The sequence below is a fragment of the Tursiops truncatus genome, chromosome 14 (assembly GCF_011762595.2).
Source record: "Tursiops truncatus isolate mTurTru1 chromosome 14, mTurTru1.mat.Y, whole genome shotgun sequence".
In the NCBI taxonomy this organism is placed as follows: domain Eukaryota; kingdom Metazoa; phylum Chordata; class Mammalia; order Artiodactyla; family Delphinidae; genus Tursiops; species Tursiops truncatus.
In genome coordinates, this window is record NC_047047.1 from 67,745,071 (window position 1) to 67,762,702 (window position 17,632).

General features: G+C 47.7%; 1 protein-coding gene across 2 annotated transcripts; it reads right to left on the reverse strand.

The window, feature by feature from the left end:
* Positions 1-103: 103 nt before the first annotated feature.
* Positions 104-17,206, reverse strand: TRIM54 (tripartite motif containing 54). 2 transcript variants are annotated; one of them, XM_073791508.1, is made up of 9 exons: positions 16,709-17,206; positions 4,765-4,937; positions 4,068-4,239; positions 2,210-2,305; positions 1,298-1,531; positions 1,016-1,038; positions 775-899; positions 544-636; positions 104-236 (listed from the first exon to the last, which is right to left on the reverse strand). In XM_073791508.1, the coding sequence occupies exons 1-9, from the start codon at positions 16,874-16,876 to the stop codon at positions 226-228; spliced, it is 1,095 nt and encodes a 364-aa protein (XP_073647609.1). In that variant the 5' UTR covers positions 16,877-17,206; the 3' UTR covers positions 104-225. The 2 variants fall into 2 exon arrangements, with proteins under 2 accessions (XP_073647609.1, XP_073647608.1); XM_073791507.1 differs by lacking the exon at positions 16,709-17,206 and having other exon boundaries at positions 4,765-5,320.
* Between the last annotated feature and the right edge of the window lie 426 nt (positions 17,207-17,632).

Genomic DNA, 17,632 nt, shown 5'->3' on the forward strand with positions numbered 1-17,632 from the left:
GTCCCAGATTAGGAGAAGGTTGGGATGGATGGTGATGCGATCGTCGCCGAAGACGAGGCTGAGAGAGTGAGCAGTGAAAGGAGCTGCGGGTCGGGACGCATTAGCCCTTTATTGAGCCCCTCCCCCGCGGCGGCGCTCCGAGCTGGGTGGCGGGTGGTCCCTGCTCAGGTCCTTCACCACCCGAGCGCCAGGCCGCCGGTGCGCAGCCTCCCCAACAGGGGCGAGTCAGTGCAGGCCTGTCCCCGGGAAAGAAAGCTCGGTGGGCGGGCGCTCCAAAGAGACAAGGCAACTCCGAAGCCCAGCTCACTCCCTTTCCCCAGCCTGGAGGGTTTCTCCTCCACTTCCCCACCCAACTCGGACTCCCAAACCCCCAGAGGAATGGATGGTGGGAAAGAAAGTTGTACTTCAGCACGCGCGCTAGGGGGCGCACCCCTCCTGGTTCAGGTTGGGAGTAGGGGCCCCAAGCGATCCTTTATGCAGCAGAGAGGGAGATCGCCGGGGGAGGGGCGGTACCAGGCAGACCCCGCCAATGCCCACACTCACCTTCCGACGCCTCCAGCCGCTCTTCCTCTGGCCCTGCGCTGCCCTCTTCCCCGTCCAACGCTACCTCCTCATCCTCTTCCTCCCCAGAAGCGCCTGCGCGGAAGGAAGGCTGGGTGAGCTGGAGTCCCCTATTCTCTGGCCGTCTTGCACCCATCCCCCGACCCCCAACCTGGAGGGTCTGGACGCTTAGTCCTAGCGGCCCGCCGCCCCCTCCCATCCTCGCTCCCTCACCTGGCTGGAAGTCGATGGTCCTCAGCATTTCGGCCACATGCTCCACGCTCACGGTGAATTGCTCCATGCTTTCATAGCCCGGCTCCGGCCGTCCACCCAGCTCCACCTTTGACATTGTCCCGACCCTGCGGCAACCGCAGCGGCAGCGGCTCATTTGGAAGCACCCAGCACCCTCACCCCCTCCCGGTGGCAGCGGAGCCCCCGCGGCCCCTTCCTTCACCTTCCCACTCCACCTACTCACTTATTGATCAGCTCCTTGGCCTGCTGCAGGGAAGAAAAGAGGGTGAGAGTAAGCATTGTGCCAGTCTCTGGCAAAGTCCCATTTCTGATGCCCAACACAGTCCTGCGGGGTCGGTGGGGATGCGCGTCCCAATTCGTTAAGGAAATAATGGACTCAGAGGGGGTGATTTGCCCAAGGCCGTGGGGCAAGTAGGTGCCAGAGATAGGACTTGAACACCGTCTCCCTGTGCCAAGGCCCCCACTGCAGCCACTAGGCAGCCTGACACCATCCCCCAAAGCCCACCTGCAGATAGAGTGCCATCTGCGGTTCCTCCATGGACTGGATGGCGGACTCCACCAGCTTAGAGGAGGCCTCCAGGTGGTCTCCGTACTGGCGGATGAGGCCCCTGACGCGCTGCAGCTTCTCCTCCTGCTTCAGGGCCAGCGCCTGCAGCAGCTCACCCTTACGCTCCTCCAGAACTGCGCACAGGGCCTCAAACCTCTGGTTTAGCAACTGCTTCTGCCTCCGGCTGTTGTCCTGAAAGACCGGAAGCAAGGATGAGACCTCGTAACTGGGAGAGCACGGGGCTACTTGTCCCACTCCCGACTTAATTGAAGTCACAGACAGCCAAGAAGAAAAGTGACCTGTCGATTACACCACAAATTAGTGGCAGAGACAGAACTCCAGCCAAGGGCTGCTGATTCCCAGATCTTTTCAGTAATAATAATGATATATATTTTGTTAAGGTTTACTTGACATATAACATTATATTAGCTTCAGGTATACAACATGATGATTCAACATTTGTATATATTTTGAAATGATCACCACAATATGTCTGGTTAACATCCAGCACCATACATAGATTACAATTTTTTTTTTCCTGTGATGAGAACTTTTAAGATCTACTCTCTCAGCAGACAACACTATATTTTAAAGAAGCTTCATGAGTGCTGTCTATATTACTTGTATTATCTCATTTAATTCTCAAAAAGATCCAATGAGGTAGCTAACATATCATTCTCTCATCACTGTTTTATATAGTTAAAAACAAGAAAAACTGAACACAGAGAAGTTAAGTTACTGGACCAAAGTCACAGAGCTAGTCAGGGACAGAGCTGGGATTCAAACCAACAGCCTGGTAAGCACATCCCACTACTTGTGATCCACCTCCAGGAGTCCAGAAACTTTCCCTCCCTCCCATCCCAGTCTCACCTCAATGGTCTGGCACACCTCCTCCATCTGTGTGATCACTGCTTGCACACGGTCATTGCCTGCCACCAGCATCGAGATGCCATCACTGAGCTCACTCTGCCACACACACACAGGCCAGCACTTAGGGCTGGAGGACCTAGTCAAGAGCTGTGCCCCTCCCACCCTGGCCAGGCTGCCCAGGAAAGGACTGCCCCCTCCACTCCACCATTAGGGCATCTTCAGGGCAGCTCTGACAGAGATCTAGAGAGTTTGGAGCCATTCAAGAAGTGTGGAAGCACACTCTATGGATTCTGGAAGGAGGTGGAGAGAGGAAGTCCTCCACCACCAAATGAGAAAGGAAGAGACATTCACCAAATAGCCACCAAATGCCAGGCACTGGCCTAGATGCCTTATCTGTAGATTCATGTCTTCCATCAATTTTGAAAAATTCTTCATGATTAGCCATTAGGATAATATTGCCTCTTTTCCATTCTCTTTATTCTCTCGTTCTGTGACTCTGATTAGATATATGTTAGACCTTCTCATTCTCAACCTCCTCATCTCCCAGTGCTGTATTCTAAGTTGTTTTTTCAGTCCCCTCTTACCCATCTTTTTTTTTTAATTAAAAAAAATTTTTTTTGCCATGCCCCGTGGCTTGTGGGATCTTAGTTCCCTGACCAGGGATTGAACGCGGGCCCTCAACAGTGAAAGTGTGGAGTCCTAACCACTGGACCGCCAGGGAATTCCCCAGTCCTCTCTTCCTGAGAGAAATCTGTCATTTAATTCATCCTTTGAATGTTTTATGTCAACAATTATATTTTCGTTTCTAAAAGCTCTATTTGGTTCTTTGTCAAATCTGCATTTTTGATAGTCTATTATTGCTTTTTTAAAATATTTATTTATTTATTTTTGGTTGCATTGGGCCTTACTTGTGGCATGCAGGGTCTTTGTTGCAGCACACGGGCTCTTCATTGTGGTGTGCAGGCTTAGTTGCCCCACAGCATGTAGGATCCTAGTTCCCTGACCAGGGATCAAACCCTGGTCCCTGCATTAGAAGGCAGATTCTTAACCACTGGACCAGCAGGGAAGTCCCTATTGCTTATTTTTAAATTCCATTTTAAAGTATTTTATGCAAAGTGACTTTTCATTCTTCAGTAATTCCAGTATCTGAATTTCTTTGTGTATCTTCAATCATGAGATAATCTTTTGTTGTTCTTAATCTAAGAAAAACCCAAGGCCTAAATTGAGGGTTTTTCCTCCAGGCAGAATTTGCATTTGCTTTTGTCAAAAGCCAGGTGGCACAACTGACCACTTTAGGGATTCCTGGGATTCCAGTTTAAGCTGGGATCCTTGGGGGTCCTCACTGCAGGCCCCCCACCTTTTAGGAGTTTGGAGGCATAATCTCATCTCTCTAGTTCAGTAATAATTTGCCCTGTGGGAAATCCTGCCTTTTCCGTGCTTATCACTCAGGGTTCTGTTCTCATCCCACTTCCCCTCCTCCTCTCCCCACCTCACCGGCACTTGGAGCTTTCCTTTGCTTCCTACGTGTCTACCAATTTAACTTTTAAATTATGTTTTATGTAGAATCTAGATGTGTGACAGTGAGATGGCCTTGAGAGTCCACCATACTGCATCCATTTCTCATTTTATCCTTACAGATCTCAGGGGTAAGCATTTTCATCCCCATTTTACAAGTGAGGAACGTGAGGGCCAGAGAGGACAAGTGACTTACCCAAGGTCACACACTGAGTCACGCATAGACTTGGGACCTCAGCCCTGATCTGCCTGCCTTTGAAACCAAGTGGACTAAGAGGCTATAGTTTGAGACCCTGTCCTATGTCCCCACCCCCGCACGCCTGCTCCCTCTGCTGCTTGATACCTTCTGGCGTTTGTAAATGGTGGGCAGTGGGGCCACCTCACAGTCCTTGTGGGCGCCGAAGACCTTGCAGAGAGAGCAGGTGGGCACTTCACAGCTCAGGCAGTAGATATTGATCTTCTCATCTTCATGCTCCTCGCACATGAGGTGCTGCTCAGCCTTGGAATTCAGCGGCCTGGAGGGTAGCGGGCAGGGTGGCAGGAGGGTCAGGGGCCAGGCTGGGTGGGGGGCAAGAGTGTGAGGCTCCATGAACACCTTCTCTTCAGGTGCCCAGCGCCACCTTCTCTGCCCCTGCAGCTGGTGCTGTGGCTGGGCAGGCGAGTGACTTCCACGGGGCTCTTCCTTTGAGGAATAGAGCTATGGCACAGTGGAGACCTAGATCCAAGAGTAGTTTCTATTCCAGGGCAGGGAAGTCCCGTGGGGCGGGACGTCATGGAGGGTTGGCAAGGACCTTGCTGGTGGATGGCCAGCCCCTTCCGAGGTGAAGAGGGGGAAGCACTAACCAGGAATCAGAGGCTGCCTGAGCTGGGTGACCTGACGAGCTGGGGGCAAGTCCCTCCTCTTCTCAGGTCCAGTCCTCTCATCACTAAACTGAAGAGGCAGGTTGATCGTTTCAGCTCCTCTCTTCTGGCCCTGATGGGTTCCCTGCCTGTGTCCCAGGCCCTGCACTTTAGAGAAACAAGAGACCCTAACAGCTCACCGGGAGGACTCCTGCTTGTAAATGTCGATAATGTTCTCCACTAGCAGGTTCCGCTGCAGGCCGTAGACACCATGTCGGTCCAGGACAACCTCATGCCTGCAAGACGGGCAGCGGAAACGGCCTCCTGAAGACACAGTGGTGGAGCCCCGGGATTGCCACAGAGGGTTTGAGGCCTGTGGGGACGGGGAGCGTGAGAGAAAGGCACAGTGAGTCATGGGGGAACTGGGAGGAGGCAGGGGGGATATCACGGGGACTGGGGAGTAGGAGAGTGGTGAAGAGGAAGCATCAGCTCTTTTCCATGGCTGCGCGCTCCTCTGAGAGCAGCTCCCGGTGGGTGGCCATGGAGACTTTCCCACCTTTGCCTTGTTACTCAGCCCACCTCCTTGACTGTCCCTACATCCAGAGCCTAGCTTGATCAAGCCTGGGTAGGGCAAGCTCTCCTCAAAGGGGCCCAGCTTGGAGCTGTGGGGAGACATTGACCTCAGCAGGAAGACCAAAGTAGGAAATGGACTCTGAGTGTTGCAGTCCTCCAGCCTGGGGTTCTCACAGGCCACATCTGGGGGACGTTCTCTGCAGCCACGGTCAGGGGCACGGAGACAAGTGCTGAACAATGGGGCAGACCTATCGAGCTGGGTAATTCGGGAAAATCACTCCAGGGACTGGGAATCAGTAGTCCTGGGTTCTTGTGCTGCCCCAACACTGCCCTACTATGCATATTTGGGCAAGCATTCAACCTCTGTACAATTAAGGACGAGATTGGATTATTCATTCTACCGTAAACATTGAGTGTGTCAGGTAATTGCTAGGCTCTGGGGATGAAACATGAACAGGTACATCACATTACCATCAGGGAGAGCAAACTGACAACCACATCCGATGGGCTGCGTGTTATGACAGGAGGAAGCTCAGAAGAAGGGTTTACCAGAGCTGCTCACCACTTCCTCCCGCTTACACCTCTTAGGGAACTTGCTCCATCCCATCCTAAAAGGGAGAGCCCTGCCATGGCCCAGGCCACCGATGCTTGGCTCAGAATTGAGGAGGTGATCACCTGACCCAACAGGACCAATCAAATTTTCTCTCTAGGAACTTGGAATCGAGTCACAGAGGCTGAGGTGACCAGACCATGTGCAGCTTTTGAACTGAAAAAAGACTTGTGAAGTTGGGCTAAAAGCTGACATTGTGGCCACCCCAAAATCTGTGCAGGTGGACAGTGTGAGGGGTCAGACACTGTGAACAGAGAAGGCTGGTCTGCAAGGAAGAGAAAGTCAATCTGGGGAGAGCAGCAGAGATGAAAGACTTGTAAATACTGCTTATTGTTGCTTGATATTCACCCCTTCTTCTTCAATAATAGAGGCTCTGAGTTTTTAGCAAGACACATGGAATAAAGACCATGTGACCAAGCCTCCCTTCCAGTTGGGTGTGACCAGGTGACTGCGTTCTGGCCAATGGTATATAAATAGAAATGTTTTGTGCAATTTCTAGGAAGTATCTTTAATGGGAAGGGCATGCCCTACTCCTCCTCTTCTCTCCTTCCTGCTGGCTGGATTGAAGGTGGACTGGCAGGACTTCCCTGGTGGCGCAGGGGTTAAGAATCCGCCTGCCAATGCAGGGGACACGGGTTCGATCCCTGGCCTGGAAGATCCCACATGCTGCGGAGCAACTAAGCCCGTGTGCCACAATGACTGAGCCTGCGCTCTAGAGCCTGCGAGCCACAGCTACTGAAGCCCATGTGTCACAACAACTGAAACCTGTGTGCCTAGAGCCTGTGCTCCACAAGAGAAGCCACCGCAATGAGAAGCCCGTGCACCGCAACGAAGAGTAGCCCCCGCTCACCGCAACTAGAGAAAGCCTGCACACGACAACGAAGACCCAACGCAGCTAAAAATAAATAAATAAAGTAAATAAATTAAAAAAAAATATATGGACTGGCGTAGGTTGAAGCAGCAATCTTGAGCCATGAAGTAGCCACATGTCGAGAATGGCAACAAGATAAAAGGAGTGAGTCTCTTATGAGACAGTCCTGGACTACCTACCCACACTTTCACTGGAGAGAAAAAACAAAGTTTTACCTACTTGAAGCCATTGTTATTTTTGGTTTTCTGTCTTTTACAGCCGAACCTAATCCTAATTGGCTGGAACACCATGAACTCCTAGAGAGTAATGGAGAGAGCAGTCACCTGTGACTTTGTATGTTCAGATGTATTTCCTGCAACTGGGTTCCATAAAATTCTCCAAATCCTTCTGCTCTACATCAACCAGGACCCTAATGCGTGTGCAGCAGCACCTACAGCACATAGAGGGCATCCAAGTCCAGAGTCTTATTTGATCCTTTGGTAGCAAGAGATGTAGGCAAGGCAGGAAATGTGGCCCCACTGTGAACTGGGTGACTTATCTTGGGGAGAGTGACAGGCACATCATAAACATTACATTTGGGGCTTCCTTGATGGCGCAGTGGTTGAGAGTCCGCCTGCCGATGCAGGGGACACGGGTTCGTGCCGCGGTCCGGGAAGATCCCACATGCCGCGGAGCGGCTGGGCCCGTGAGCCATGACCGCTGAGCCTGCACGTCCGGAGCCTGTGCTCCGCAACGGGAGAGGCCACAACAGTAAGAGCCCCGTGTACCGCAAAAAAAACACAAAAAAACCACACATGATTTTTCATGGATTTTGTCATTTAGAATGACAAATATTTCAGCTTTAAAAGTGAGTTCTGGGACTTCCCTGGTGGCGCAGTGGTTAAGAATCCGCCTGCCAATGCAGGGGACACAGGTTCGAGCCCTGGTCTGGGAAGATCCCACGTGCCGTGGAGCAACGAAGCCAGTGCGCCACAGCTACTGAGCCTGCGCTCTATAGCCCGCGTGCCACAACTACTGACCCCGTGAGCCACAACTACTGAGCACGTGTGCCAAAACTACTGAAGGCCGCGTGCCTAGAGCCTGTGCTCCGCAGCAAGAGAAGCCACCGCAATGAGAAGCCCGCGCACTGCAAGGAAGAGTAGCCCCCGCTCGCCGCAACTAGAGAAAACCCGTGTGAAGCAACGAAGACCCAACGCAGCCAAAAATAAATAAATTTATTTAAAAAAAGAGTTCTTTTCCACAACATTGTTAGTCAACTATACTCCAATATATTGTAAAATAAAAAGTTTAAAAAATGTGAGTTCTTTTAAATAGAAATACTCAAGCATAGCATAGGTGGTACACAGCTTTGGCAAACATCAGGAAGGTGAAACGAGAATGAAGTTTGGGATGTTTGCTCTAACCCTTTTCTGACTCCCCTTATCAAAATTTGTGTGTCTTGTGTCCCAAACCTTTCGCAAATGCTAGGTGGCTACCTTGAGAAAGTCACCTGTACTGGATATGTAGATAAAATTGTTACCCATTCTTGGCAACATCTCTGTATTTTAACAGAGGGCATTTAATGCAGGATGATGTAGGGAAAGTAACTGATCTGAAGATCTGGTTTGGGATTTGCCATTTATGACCTTGGGAAAATAATTTCTCTTAGGGCTCAAATTTCCTCAGATCTAAAAAGAGGATTTGTACTTAGCACTAACTCCCTTCAAAGGCTGATGTTTTCTGAGCAATGAGCCTTAATGGATATATTTATGGTAAGAATACTGACCAGTGTGGGGGAAGGGAGTTGTTGGTTTTCATAACAACCTTCTCCTCTCACACCTTGCAGGCCACCCCACTCTGTTTAACCTTTTGGCTCCTGTGATCCGGTATTTCACTTGTTTTTGCCAGTCCCTAGCTGTCCCTGGATCGCCCTCTTCCTGCCTGATGCCAGCACTTCCTGAAATCCTATCTCCTCTGAAACAGCCCTAGTGTATTTAGATGGATTTATACATTCTACAATTTGTATTATCTGTGAGGTTTAAATTTTATGTAATACACCTGTATTATTTTTTGTAACCAGAATGAACAGTAAAATTGCTTTTTCAGATACTTAACGTGCTGGTTATTTAATAGTAAATATTAAATGAGTTATAGAGGAATTATTATGCAACTATCTTTAACAGTTCTTAACATGGGGAGAGACCCATCAAAAAAGCAGGATATAAGTCTATATAGACAGTAGGATCCCAATTTTGAAATGGGTGATGGGATTTACAGGATTTTAAAATTTCTTCTTTGTAGTCATCTACGTTTACCCAATATCTTTGTATAGACCATGAAATTACTTTATAAAATACATAAAATAAAAATTAAACATTTTGGCAATCATTTCCATTGAGTGATAGAATTGTGGGTGATTCCTTTTTTTTTTTCTAATATAATTTCCAAATTTTGTACAAGGACTTTGGGTTTGGAGGAAGAAAAAAAACCTTTACTTTTAAAAAGTGCAATGCTCAATCCTGCCGTGAATGAAAAGGGGGCGCTAGAGTGCCAGACGAGTTAACAAGTGAAAATGCTATTTAGGAGACCGTAAGGAACTATGTTAGTGCGAGGGAGGAGCTGTTTAAGAAGATACCATTTGAAGACAGGGTAGACAGGAAGCAGGAGATGGTCGTTAGGAAAGAGTTTCAGGAGACCAGAGATACTATAGGAGTTTAGGTTACAGACAGAGGAGCCTGAGACGGGCGTGGGTTGCGGGGTGGGGGAGGAGCTAGAAAGGTAGGTTTTACCAAGAAGGGCTTTTTTTTTTTTTCTTTTTTTTTTGGCTGCGTTGGGTCTTCGTTGCTGCACGCGGGCTTTCTCTAGTTATGGCGAGCAGGGGCTACTCTCTGTTGCGGTGTCTTCTCTTGTTGCGGAGCACGGGCTGTAGGCACGTGAGCTTCAGCAGTTGTGGCACGTGGGCTCAGTAGTTGTGGCTCGTGGGCTCTAGAGCGCGGGCTCAGTAGTTGTGGCGCACGGGCTTAGTTGCTCCGCGGCATGTGGGATCTTCCTGGACCAGGGCTCGAACCTGTGTCCCCTGCATTGGCAGGCGGATTCTTAACCACTGCACCACCAGGGAAGCCCCCAAGAAGGGCTTTTTAAAAATAATTGTGGTAAAAACATGGAGGGCTTTGAATCCAAGGGTAAAGATCTGAACTTAACTTTATAGGCAAGGTTTCTAAACTGCAAGAGAAAATTAGAATATTAATCTAACAGAGGTGATTTGGATACATGGGAGAGGAGGCTATGGCTTTTGCTTCTGATCTAAAGGCATAGATCAGAAGCAAGAGCCACAGTCAGTGCAGGTCACAGGCTTGCCCTCAGATAGTGGCAGTAATCCTGCAAAGACTAGGGATGCCAGAGGTGGAATCTGGCCAGTCACTTGGCTGTGGGTGGGCTGTGGGGAAAGGAGGGAGTGAGACAATTCAGGCATTTCAAGCCTGGATGCTTGGGAAGACACCGGAAGCTGGATGCTGTATACATTTTGTGTGACAAAATCTATAATTTTGTCAATTATATACCTCAACAGAGCTGGGGAATAAATGCTGGAGAACTTAACCTGGGGGCCACAGCCCCCAAAAGATCCATGACTACAACTTAAGGAGTCTGTGAGCCTCGATGGGAAAACAATTACATCTTCATTTTCACTAACGTGCCGAGCAGAACTTGAGCGCTTTCTTCAGTTATGAAGGTAGGCAACAAACCACGTAGGTTTAGCAGTACCTGTGACTTTGTCACCAACGAGTATTTTCATATCACATTATTGATCACAGTTGTTGATCAAATCTCCAAGAACAATTTATGCTTATCACTACTTCTAAACTATAGTAGTTATTAGGCCCACTGTTCCTTCTCTCTTTTTTTTTTTGGCTGCACCGCGAGGCATGTGGGATCTTAGTTCCCTGACCAGGGATCGAACCCGTGCCCCGTGCAGTGGAAGCACAGAGTCCTAACCACTGGCCCGCCAGGGAAGTCCCCCATCTCATTATTTAATGGTTTATCGAGAAGCACATATATTACTCTATCAAAAAACATGTTCTAATTATTTTCGTAATTATATTCCAGTGTTTCTCAAGCTTTTTTTCACTCCTGCCTCTTCTAAGAGCATTTTAAGACATTTCCCCCCCAATTGCTATCCCCCGCAATTAAATTTTAACACCACAAATCTTAAAAATGTCAAACTCATAGAAGCAGAGATTAGAAAGTCAGTTGCCAGAGACTTGTGGTGGGGAAATGGGTAGCTGTTGGTCAAAGGGCACAAACTTGCAGTTATAAAATGAAGTTCCCGGGAGGTGATGTACAGCATGGTGACTGTAGCTAATGACACTGTATTGTGTACTTGGCATCTGCTGAGAGAGTCTAGACCCCTCACACACAAAAATGGAAACTGTGATGAATGTGTTAACTACCTTGATTGTGGTAGTCATTTTACAATGTATAGATATATCACATGATCATGTTGTATACCTTAAATATATATAATTTTGTCAATTATACCTCAACAGAGCTGGGGAATAAAGTTTACATAAGAGCAGAAAATAAATAAAATGTAAAATTGCAATAAATTTTTTTTAATACCACAGATATAATTGGAGCATATCACCCCCACTGAGACTGCATGCTGTGTTCTAATGCAATTGGTTTTCTTTATAATCATATATGTTATAATTTATGCACTTAAAAACCCTGTTCTTAAAAAAACACACATACATTGTCCTTAGGATCCATAGGCTTCACAAACTAAAAAGGGATCTATAGCACAAAAAGAGATTACTTCCTGCCCTGATTGTGAGTCCCCACATGGTCTCATCACAAACAGGAACTTTACACTCTGAGGTGCGCATGGCAACTTCCTTAGTACGTCTCCATAGCTGACAGTCTCCACCTTGGGCTAAAGATCTCTCAGCTGACCAATATCCAGTTAGCATAAGCTATCTTCTGCTTCTGTTTATCTTTCTCTTTCAAGACTAAGAAATAACTTTGCTTAAATCTTACATTTACACAAGGGAGCCAGCCCCATAAAGTAAAATTTCACAGGCCAATAATGTGATGTGTAGAGAAAATTCCATCACTCTAGGAAACAGAACACCTAGATTTACGTCCCTGCTCTGTCCCTTTGTTTGTGTGACTGTAACCTGTTTCCTGTATTCTCCCCTGTAAAATGGAAATAACATTGATTCTAACTCAAATGGAATCACACATGTGAAGGTACTCTATAAATTATAAAGCACTGTACAAATGGTTATTAAAAATCCTAATCTAGACCTTAAAAATATATGACCACAGAGAACCACAGGACATGAAATAACTGTTCTTTCTTCACTGTGAAGGATAAAATGGAATGGAATAAATACATGGAATTCTAGGCCATGATCAGGGGTTTTGTGTGGCATAAGAGCTATATGGTGGCTTCTATTTCTTTTGTAATGGTCCATGGCATCCAATAGAAACATTCCATCTAGAAAGATGCTCTGTGAACGCAGTTTCTCTATCAAATTCTTATCTCAGAATGTTTTCCCACTTTCCTGCTATCCAGAGTGATGCTGATTGGGGATACTGGCCCAGGATGGAAGCGGGGTTGTTGGAGGCTACCTCCCCTAAACTATTGGCCTGGCCAATGATGAATAGTGGACCATGCAAATCCTCTGGGCCAGACCCTCAGAATACACTGGAGAAACTGGGAAAATGGTGGCAGAAGACCAGACATTTGGTCTGGTGACCTTGGCCCTCTTCCTCTGAGCTTTAGAAGAATACAGGCGTTGGCGGCAAAAGCTGAGCTGTGGGTGGAGAAGGGGTTTTGGGTGGTGAGCTAGCTCTGCCCGACAGAAGCTAGCAATGAGTGTGGCACAGGGGTTTGTGAACGGAGCCTGGCTGAAAGGAGGGCTGGTAAGCAGAAGAGTGAGACAAGGTAGGACGCTAGTAACAGAATGCAAAGTCCTGAAAAAATGGAAATCCATAATGACATTTCTTGAATTTGTGAAATCAGATTGTTAGAATCACAAGGATGTTAAAGATCAGTTTAAAACCTCCGTTTCGGGGACTTCCCTGGCGGTCCAGTGGTTAAGCCTTTGCCTTCCAATGCAGGGGGCGTGGGTTCGATTCCTGGTCAGGGGGCTGAGATCCCATATGCCTCGAGGCCAAAAAACCAAAAAAATAAAATAAAACCTCCGTTTCGTCCATACATGTGTAAACAGGCTTGAAGAGGTGAAATAACCTGCTTTACATCACATGACAAATTAAGGAAGAAGCTGGTGGGACTTGAGCCCAGGAATGCTGAGTCTCTATGATTTTGTTTCCCACTCAACCCAGTTTCTTCCCTAAAGGAAGATCCTAAGCCTGCTACAAGGTTAACACAATTCACAAAATTTCAGTGAACCAACTTCTCAAAAAGGAGACCTGCCCAAGGCTGGGCTGGGGAGGGGATGTCTTGGTGCCCTCAGTAGCAGGTGGAAGTGGCCGAGGAGACAGGCTGTGTAGGGTTTTCACCAGCTGGCCTATACTTGATGACAGCAGGTCCTAACAATTAGCCAGTAAAGAAGTGGAATTCGGGGATGAAGTAAAAGAGGTCATCTCCTTCCCAGACTGCCTTGATGAGAGAAGGAGGCCCCTTTCTTGCTATTCCCATCTCTGTAAATCTCTCCCTACATGGACACCGTCCAGAAAAGCTGTTTCTGATCAACCTTCTTACAAGCCCTTCTGGTTGCCTGTTAAATTACAGCAGGTTGCAGCTCATAAACAAGTGCCCACAGTGAAGTGGGGGCAGGTATAAAAATAAACCGAAGGCTGTTTTAAAGTAGTTTAGGAGTGAATAGAGTTTACAAATTCAGAAACATGGGAAGATGTTTGTGTCAAATTCCCACACCGACAGCTTTCCTCTAGTCAAAATGCTTGGTAGCTGAGTGGGTGCAAGTGCAGGGAAAGAGAGAGAGAGAAATTAGAGGGGGTTAATGTGGTGTTTTGGTGTTTTATTCTGTTTAAATTCAGAGAGAGAGAGAGAGAGAGAGAGAGAGAGAGAGAGAGAGCTGTATCACAGCTCTGAAGAAATCTAGTTAAATTGTGATGGCAACCAAGTAAAAATATGTATGAGACAAGCACTTGAAAATAATATGCAAACATGAAAATAATTGTGTTGGAGGAGGTGGGAATTATGGATGACTTCCTCCCAAACCTTAATACGGTTCAACATTTTCAATGAAAAAAAATTTTTTTTTCTTTTTTGGCCGTGTTGTGTGGCATGTGGGATCTTAGCTCCCCGACCAGGGATTGAACCTGGGCCCTCAGCAGTGAGAGCTCGGAGTCCTAACCACTGGACTGCCAGGGAATTACCTCAATGAAATATTTTAACTTTTAAAATTTTGCTTCCTGGCTCTTTTGTTAACCTGATGTTATAAGATCATAATCCCTCCAAATTCTTGTTTGTTGCCCATCACAGCAGTTTTTAGAACAGCAGAACACTGAGCATCATCTAAATGTTTCAGAGCGCAGATTACACAGACTGTGGCCCAGCTACAACAATGGACCACTATATAGCCATGAAAAAGGAAGGTGCATTAACTTTGTGGTTTTTTTTGGCTGTGCCGCAAGGCCTGCAGGATCTTAGTTCCCTGACCAGGGGGTCGAACCCGTGCCCTCTGCAGTGGAAGTGCAGAGCCTTAACCACTGGACCGCCGGGGAAGTCCCCAAAACGAAGGTGCATATCAGAATGTGTGGATATGAAACAATGGCCAAGAGAGTGAACAAAGGCAGGTATAGGATGAATTTAGTTTAAACGTGTGTGTATACACACACACAGAAACGTGTACTGGACCATGGAAGGATACCCAAGAAAGTTGGTAATGGAGAAGGGAATTACATAGGGCCTGAGGTGAGGATTCACTTTTCATGATATAAATTCCTATAGCGTTTGAAAAAAAAAAAAGTGTGTGTGTGTGGGTGTATAATATACTGGTATCACTTTTCTAAGTCCTATTAACTTTCTAGGCAATGTTCTAAGGGTGTTCTTCCTAAGTAGTTTTAAGAGAGAGAAACCACAAGTCCTATTCTTGTCCCCATACTTAGAAAACAGACAATCTGATTATGCCTAGAGTTGTCAAAATGTGGAGGCAATGTGTGAGAAACTAAATATGCTCATCTTGCAGAGGGAGGTCTACTGAGATGTGTATACATAGTGCAGCTGAAGAACTGGGTCAGCCTCCCACCAGGCCACCCCAAATAAAGCAGCAAGGAAATGAGCTGTTCAGCTTCTCTCCTTGGAGGGCCCAGGGGTGCCCGGCACTTTAAAGGATACACAGTAGTCCAGATGCACAGAACCATCGCAAAGCTCTGGGAATCATGTTCTCTCCCAAATATTCTGTACCAAACAATTCCCAGGTCTCTCAGGGTCCAGATCAGTATTCCAGAGCTTCAAGGAACCAAAACAGTGTGTCTAGATACAGAGGAGGGACTGAACAGCTTCTAGCCTCCATATGTAGGACCGTCCCTGGGTCCTCTACCCAATGACACTGTGTGCCAGGCACTTTAATATTCTGACCAATTTTTTACAGAACACGTTACCTTCACTCTCAAAACTTTGTTTTGCTTTCACATATTTCAGGCTCTAATGAAAAGACGTTTCACTACAAATTCATGAGAAGGGATGGCAAAATCTTTTTGTCATTCCCTCCTAGGCATTTCAGCCTGAAGGATGTTCAGCATTACTAAGACCGAGGGAAAACCCAAGATAGTGGGCAAGGCATAGCCTCTGGTACATGACTTAGTGCCCGGGATAAGCAGATCCCAGAGAGGGAAAATCACTGGCTCCGAGGTTCTCTGGAGCCAAATAATGGCAGGTTTGGACACGTAGAGGAACAGGAGATGGGAACAAGCCTTGATGGGAAGATGGCAGGAGAGACCATGGAGTTCAGTGAAGATGGCAGACAGCAAAGGGTGGGTCACAGGGCATAGCTGTGGAATGACCTGAATTAGCCAGCCCATTGTTTTCCCCAAACATGTTGCCCCTAAACAACTTAAAAGGGAAACATTTTCTTGGTTAAGTTGAAAATCACTGTGTTCAACACATTTCCTCATAATTTCTGATACAGATGAAGACTAAGTGCTCACGATGTCCCTTATCGCTGCCATGCCTACTAAGCCAGCCAGCTCTGGTCTATTCTGAGTTTCTACTTCATTTGCAAGGGTGTGTGTGTGTGTGTGTGTGTGTGTGTGTGTGTACATGCCTTTATCCCTCACTCTCCCTGATCTTTGTTCATTTTACAGGTTACTAGAACCTACACCAGGGCACAGGGCAAGAAAGAAAACCCATTTATATAAACCATTCTGATATGTGCTTTTATTTTTGAAACCATGAGCTAAAATGATATCTGTGAACTTGATTAACTATGCTTTGCTCCATGACCACACATAAGCCAAGACTGGTTACATTTGGGGGATGTACAATTTATTCTCTGCCTTTTCCCTGCTTAAGTGACCTCAATCCATTTTAACCAGCAGGTCCCTTTACTGACCAGTCTGAGGTGGACACAGGTGTGAACTTCAGCTGGGAGGATTCCCAGTCTCCTGCCCACTGTCTAACTCTGCCCCCCCACCAGAGATGGATGCGTTCAGCTTTGCTTTAAATACAAATAGTTTCACTGTCACCATGGACCTTTCTCACAGTTTATTTTTTAATGTTTCATTATCTCACTGCTATTTTCTCCAGATTTTCCATATTGTTCTCGAAATCTCAAACTCCAAACTGGAATGCAGAGTCAAGCACAGACTGTCACACAGCCTGGTGGAGGATCACTTCCCTCCCAGTTTCTAAGGGGGTCTCCTTTCCTCTGTAGATACCAGCATCCCAGCGGCTGTCCGTGCACTGGCTGTACTCGCCAGCCTGCAGAGCAGCTGCTGACTCATGCTTACTTTGGGATCTGCTAGGACCCCTGGCTCTTCTTCTGCTCGTCAGCCAGGACAGCCACCACCCACCTCATGGAACCCATCTCCCCTCACCTCCTGGGATCTCAGCGCTGACCTGATGAGAAGTCTCCCACGAGTCTGCACTGCTTTACCCGGCCCTGCCCCTGCCCCGGCCCACCTGGAAGACGTCATTGGCACACTTGCGGCACAGGTTGTGCTGGCAGGGCAGGATCACCACCGGTTTGGAGAACATCTCCAGGCAGATGGGGCAGATGAGCTGCTTCTCCAGGCTGTCCATGCTGTGTGCATCCCCTAGCAGCGGCTTGAAACCCACTGTGAAGTTCATCCCCTCAGCAATCGTGCCTGCCCTGGCCTTGACCCTAGTCCTGGCCTTCCCTCACTGCCTCTGGACCCTTCCTCGTTTACTTTAGACAGTCTGCGGATTCTTGTGCTCCCTCACTCCCGAAATAGCTCTGCTATCTCTTCTGTCCCTTCCTCTAACAATTTGCCTTGTCTTAAATAGCTGTTTTCAGACACTTCTGTGTCTCTCTTTGAGTCTCTGCTCTGTACCCCAGCCAGGCACACGTAGCTTTTTCTATCCCTCCCTCCCTGAACGGCTCTGTCCCTGGGAATTTCTCCTTTTGTTTCCCAAACCACTCTTGTCCACTCTATGGGCGGCACTGTTTGTCTCTCACTCCCCAGAGAGGAGATTATTTTTTAACGTGGGGGTGGGGAACAAGGGGCATCTGTGTGTGACATTCCAGCTCCCAATTTAGCTCATGTAAGGCGAGCCACAGCTGTCACCGAGTGACCCTGACTCACTCAGGAACGGTGACTCCCTTGAGCAAGAGGCGGGGTGAGCTTCACCGCTTATGGTGGAAGGTAGGACAGCAAAGGGGCTCTTAGGGGGCTCCTGTAAGCCCCTGACCCCCATGCTCTGGCCTGGGCCCCTCTTCCAGGGCAGTGACACAGAATCTGAATCGGCCTGTATGAGAGGTACCATCCATGGCTCAGGGTGGGAGGAAAGATCCTGCCAGACCTACAGTCAGTGAAAGTTTCTGCCTCTGAGGCTTAGCCAGTGACCTTGGCCCTCTTCCTCTGA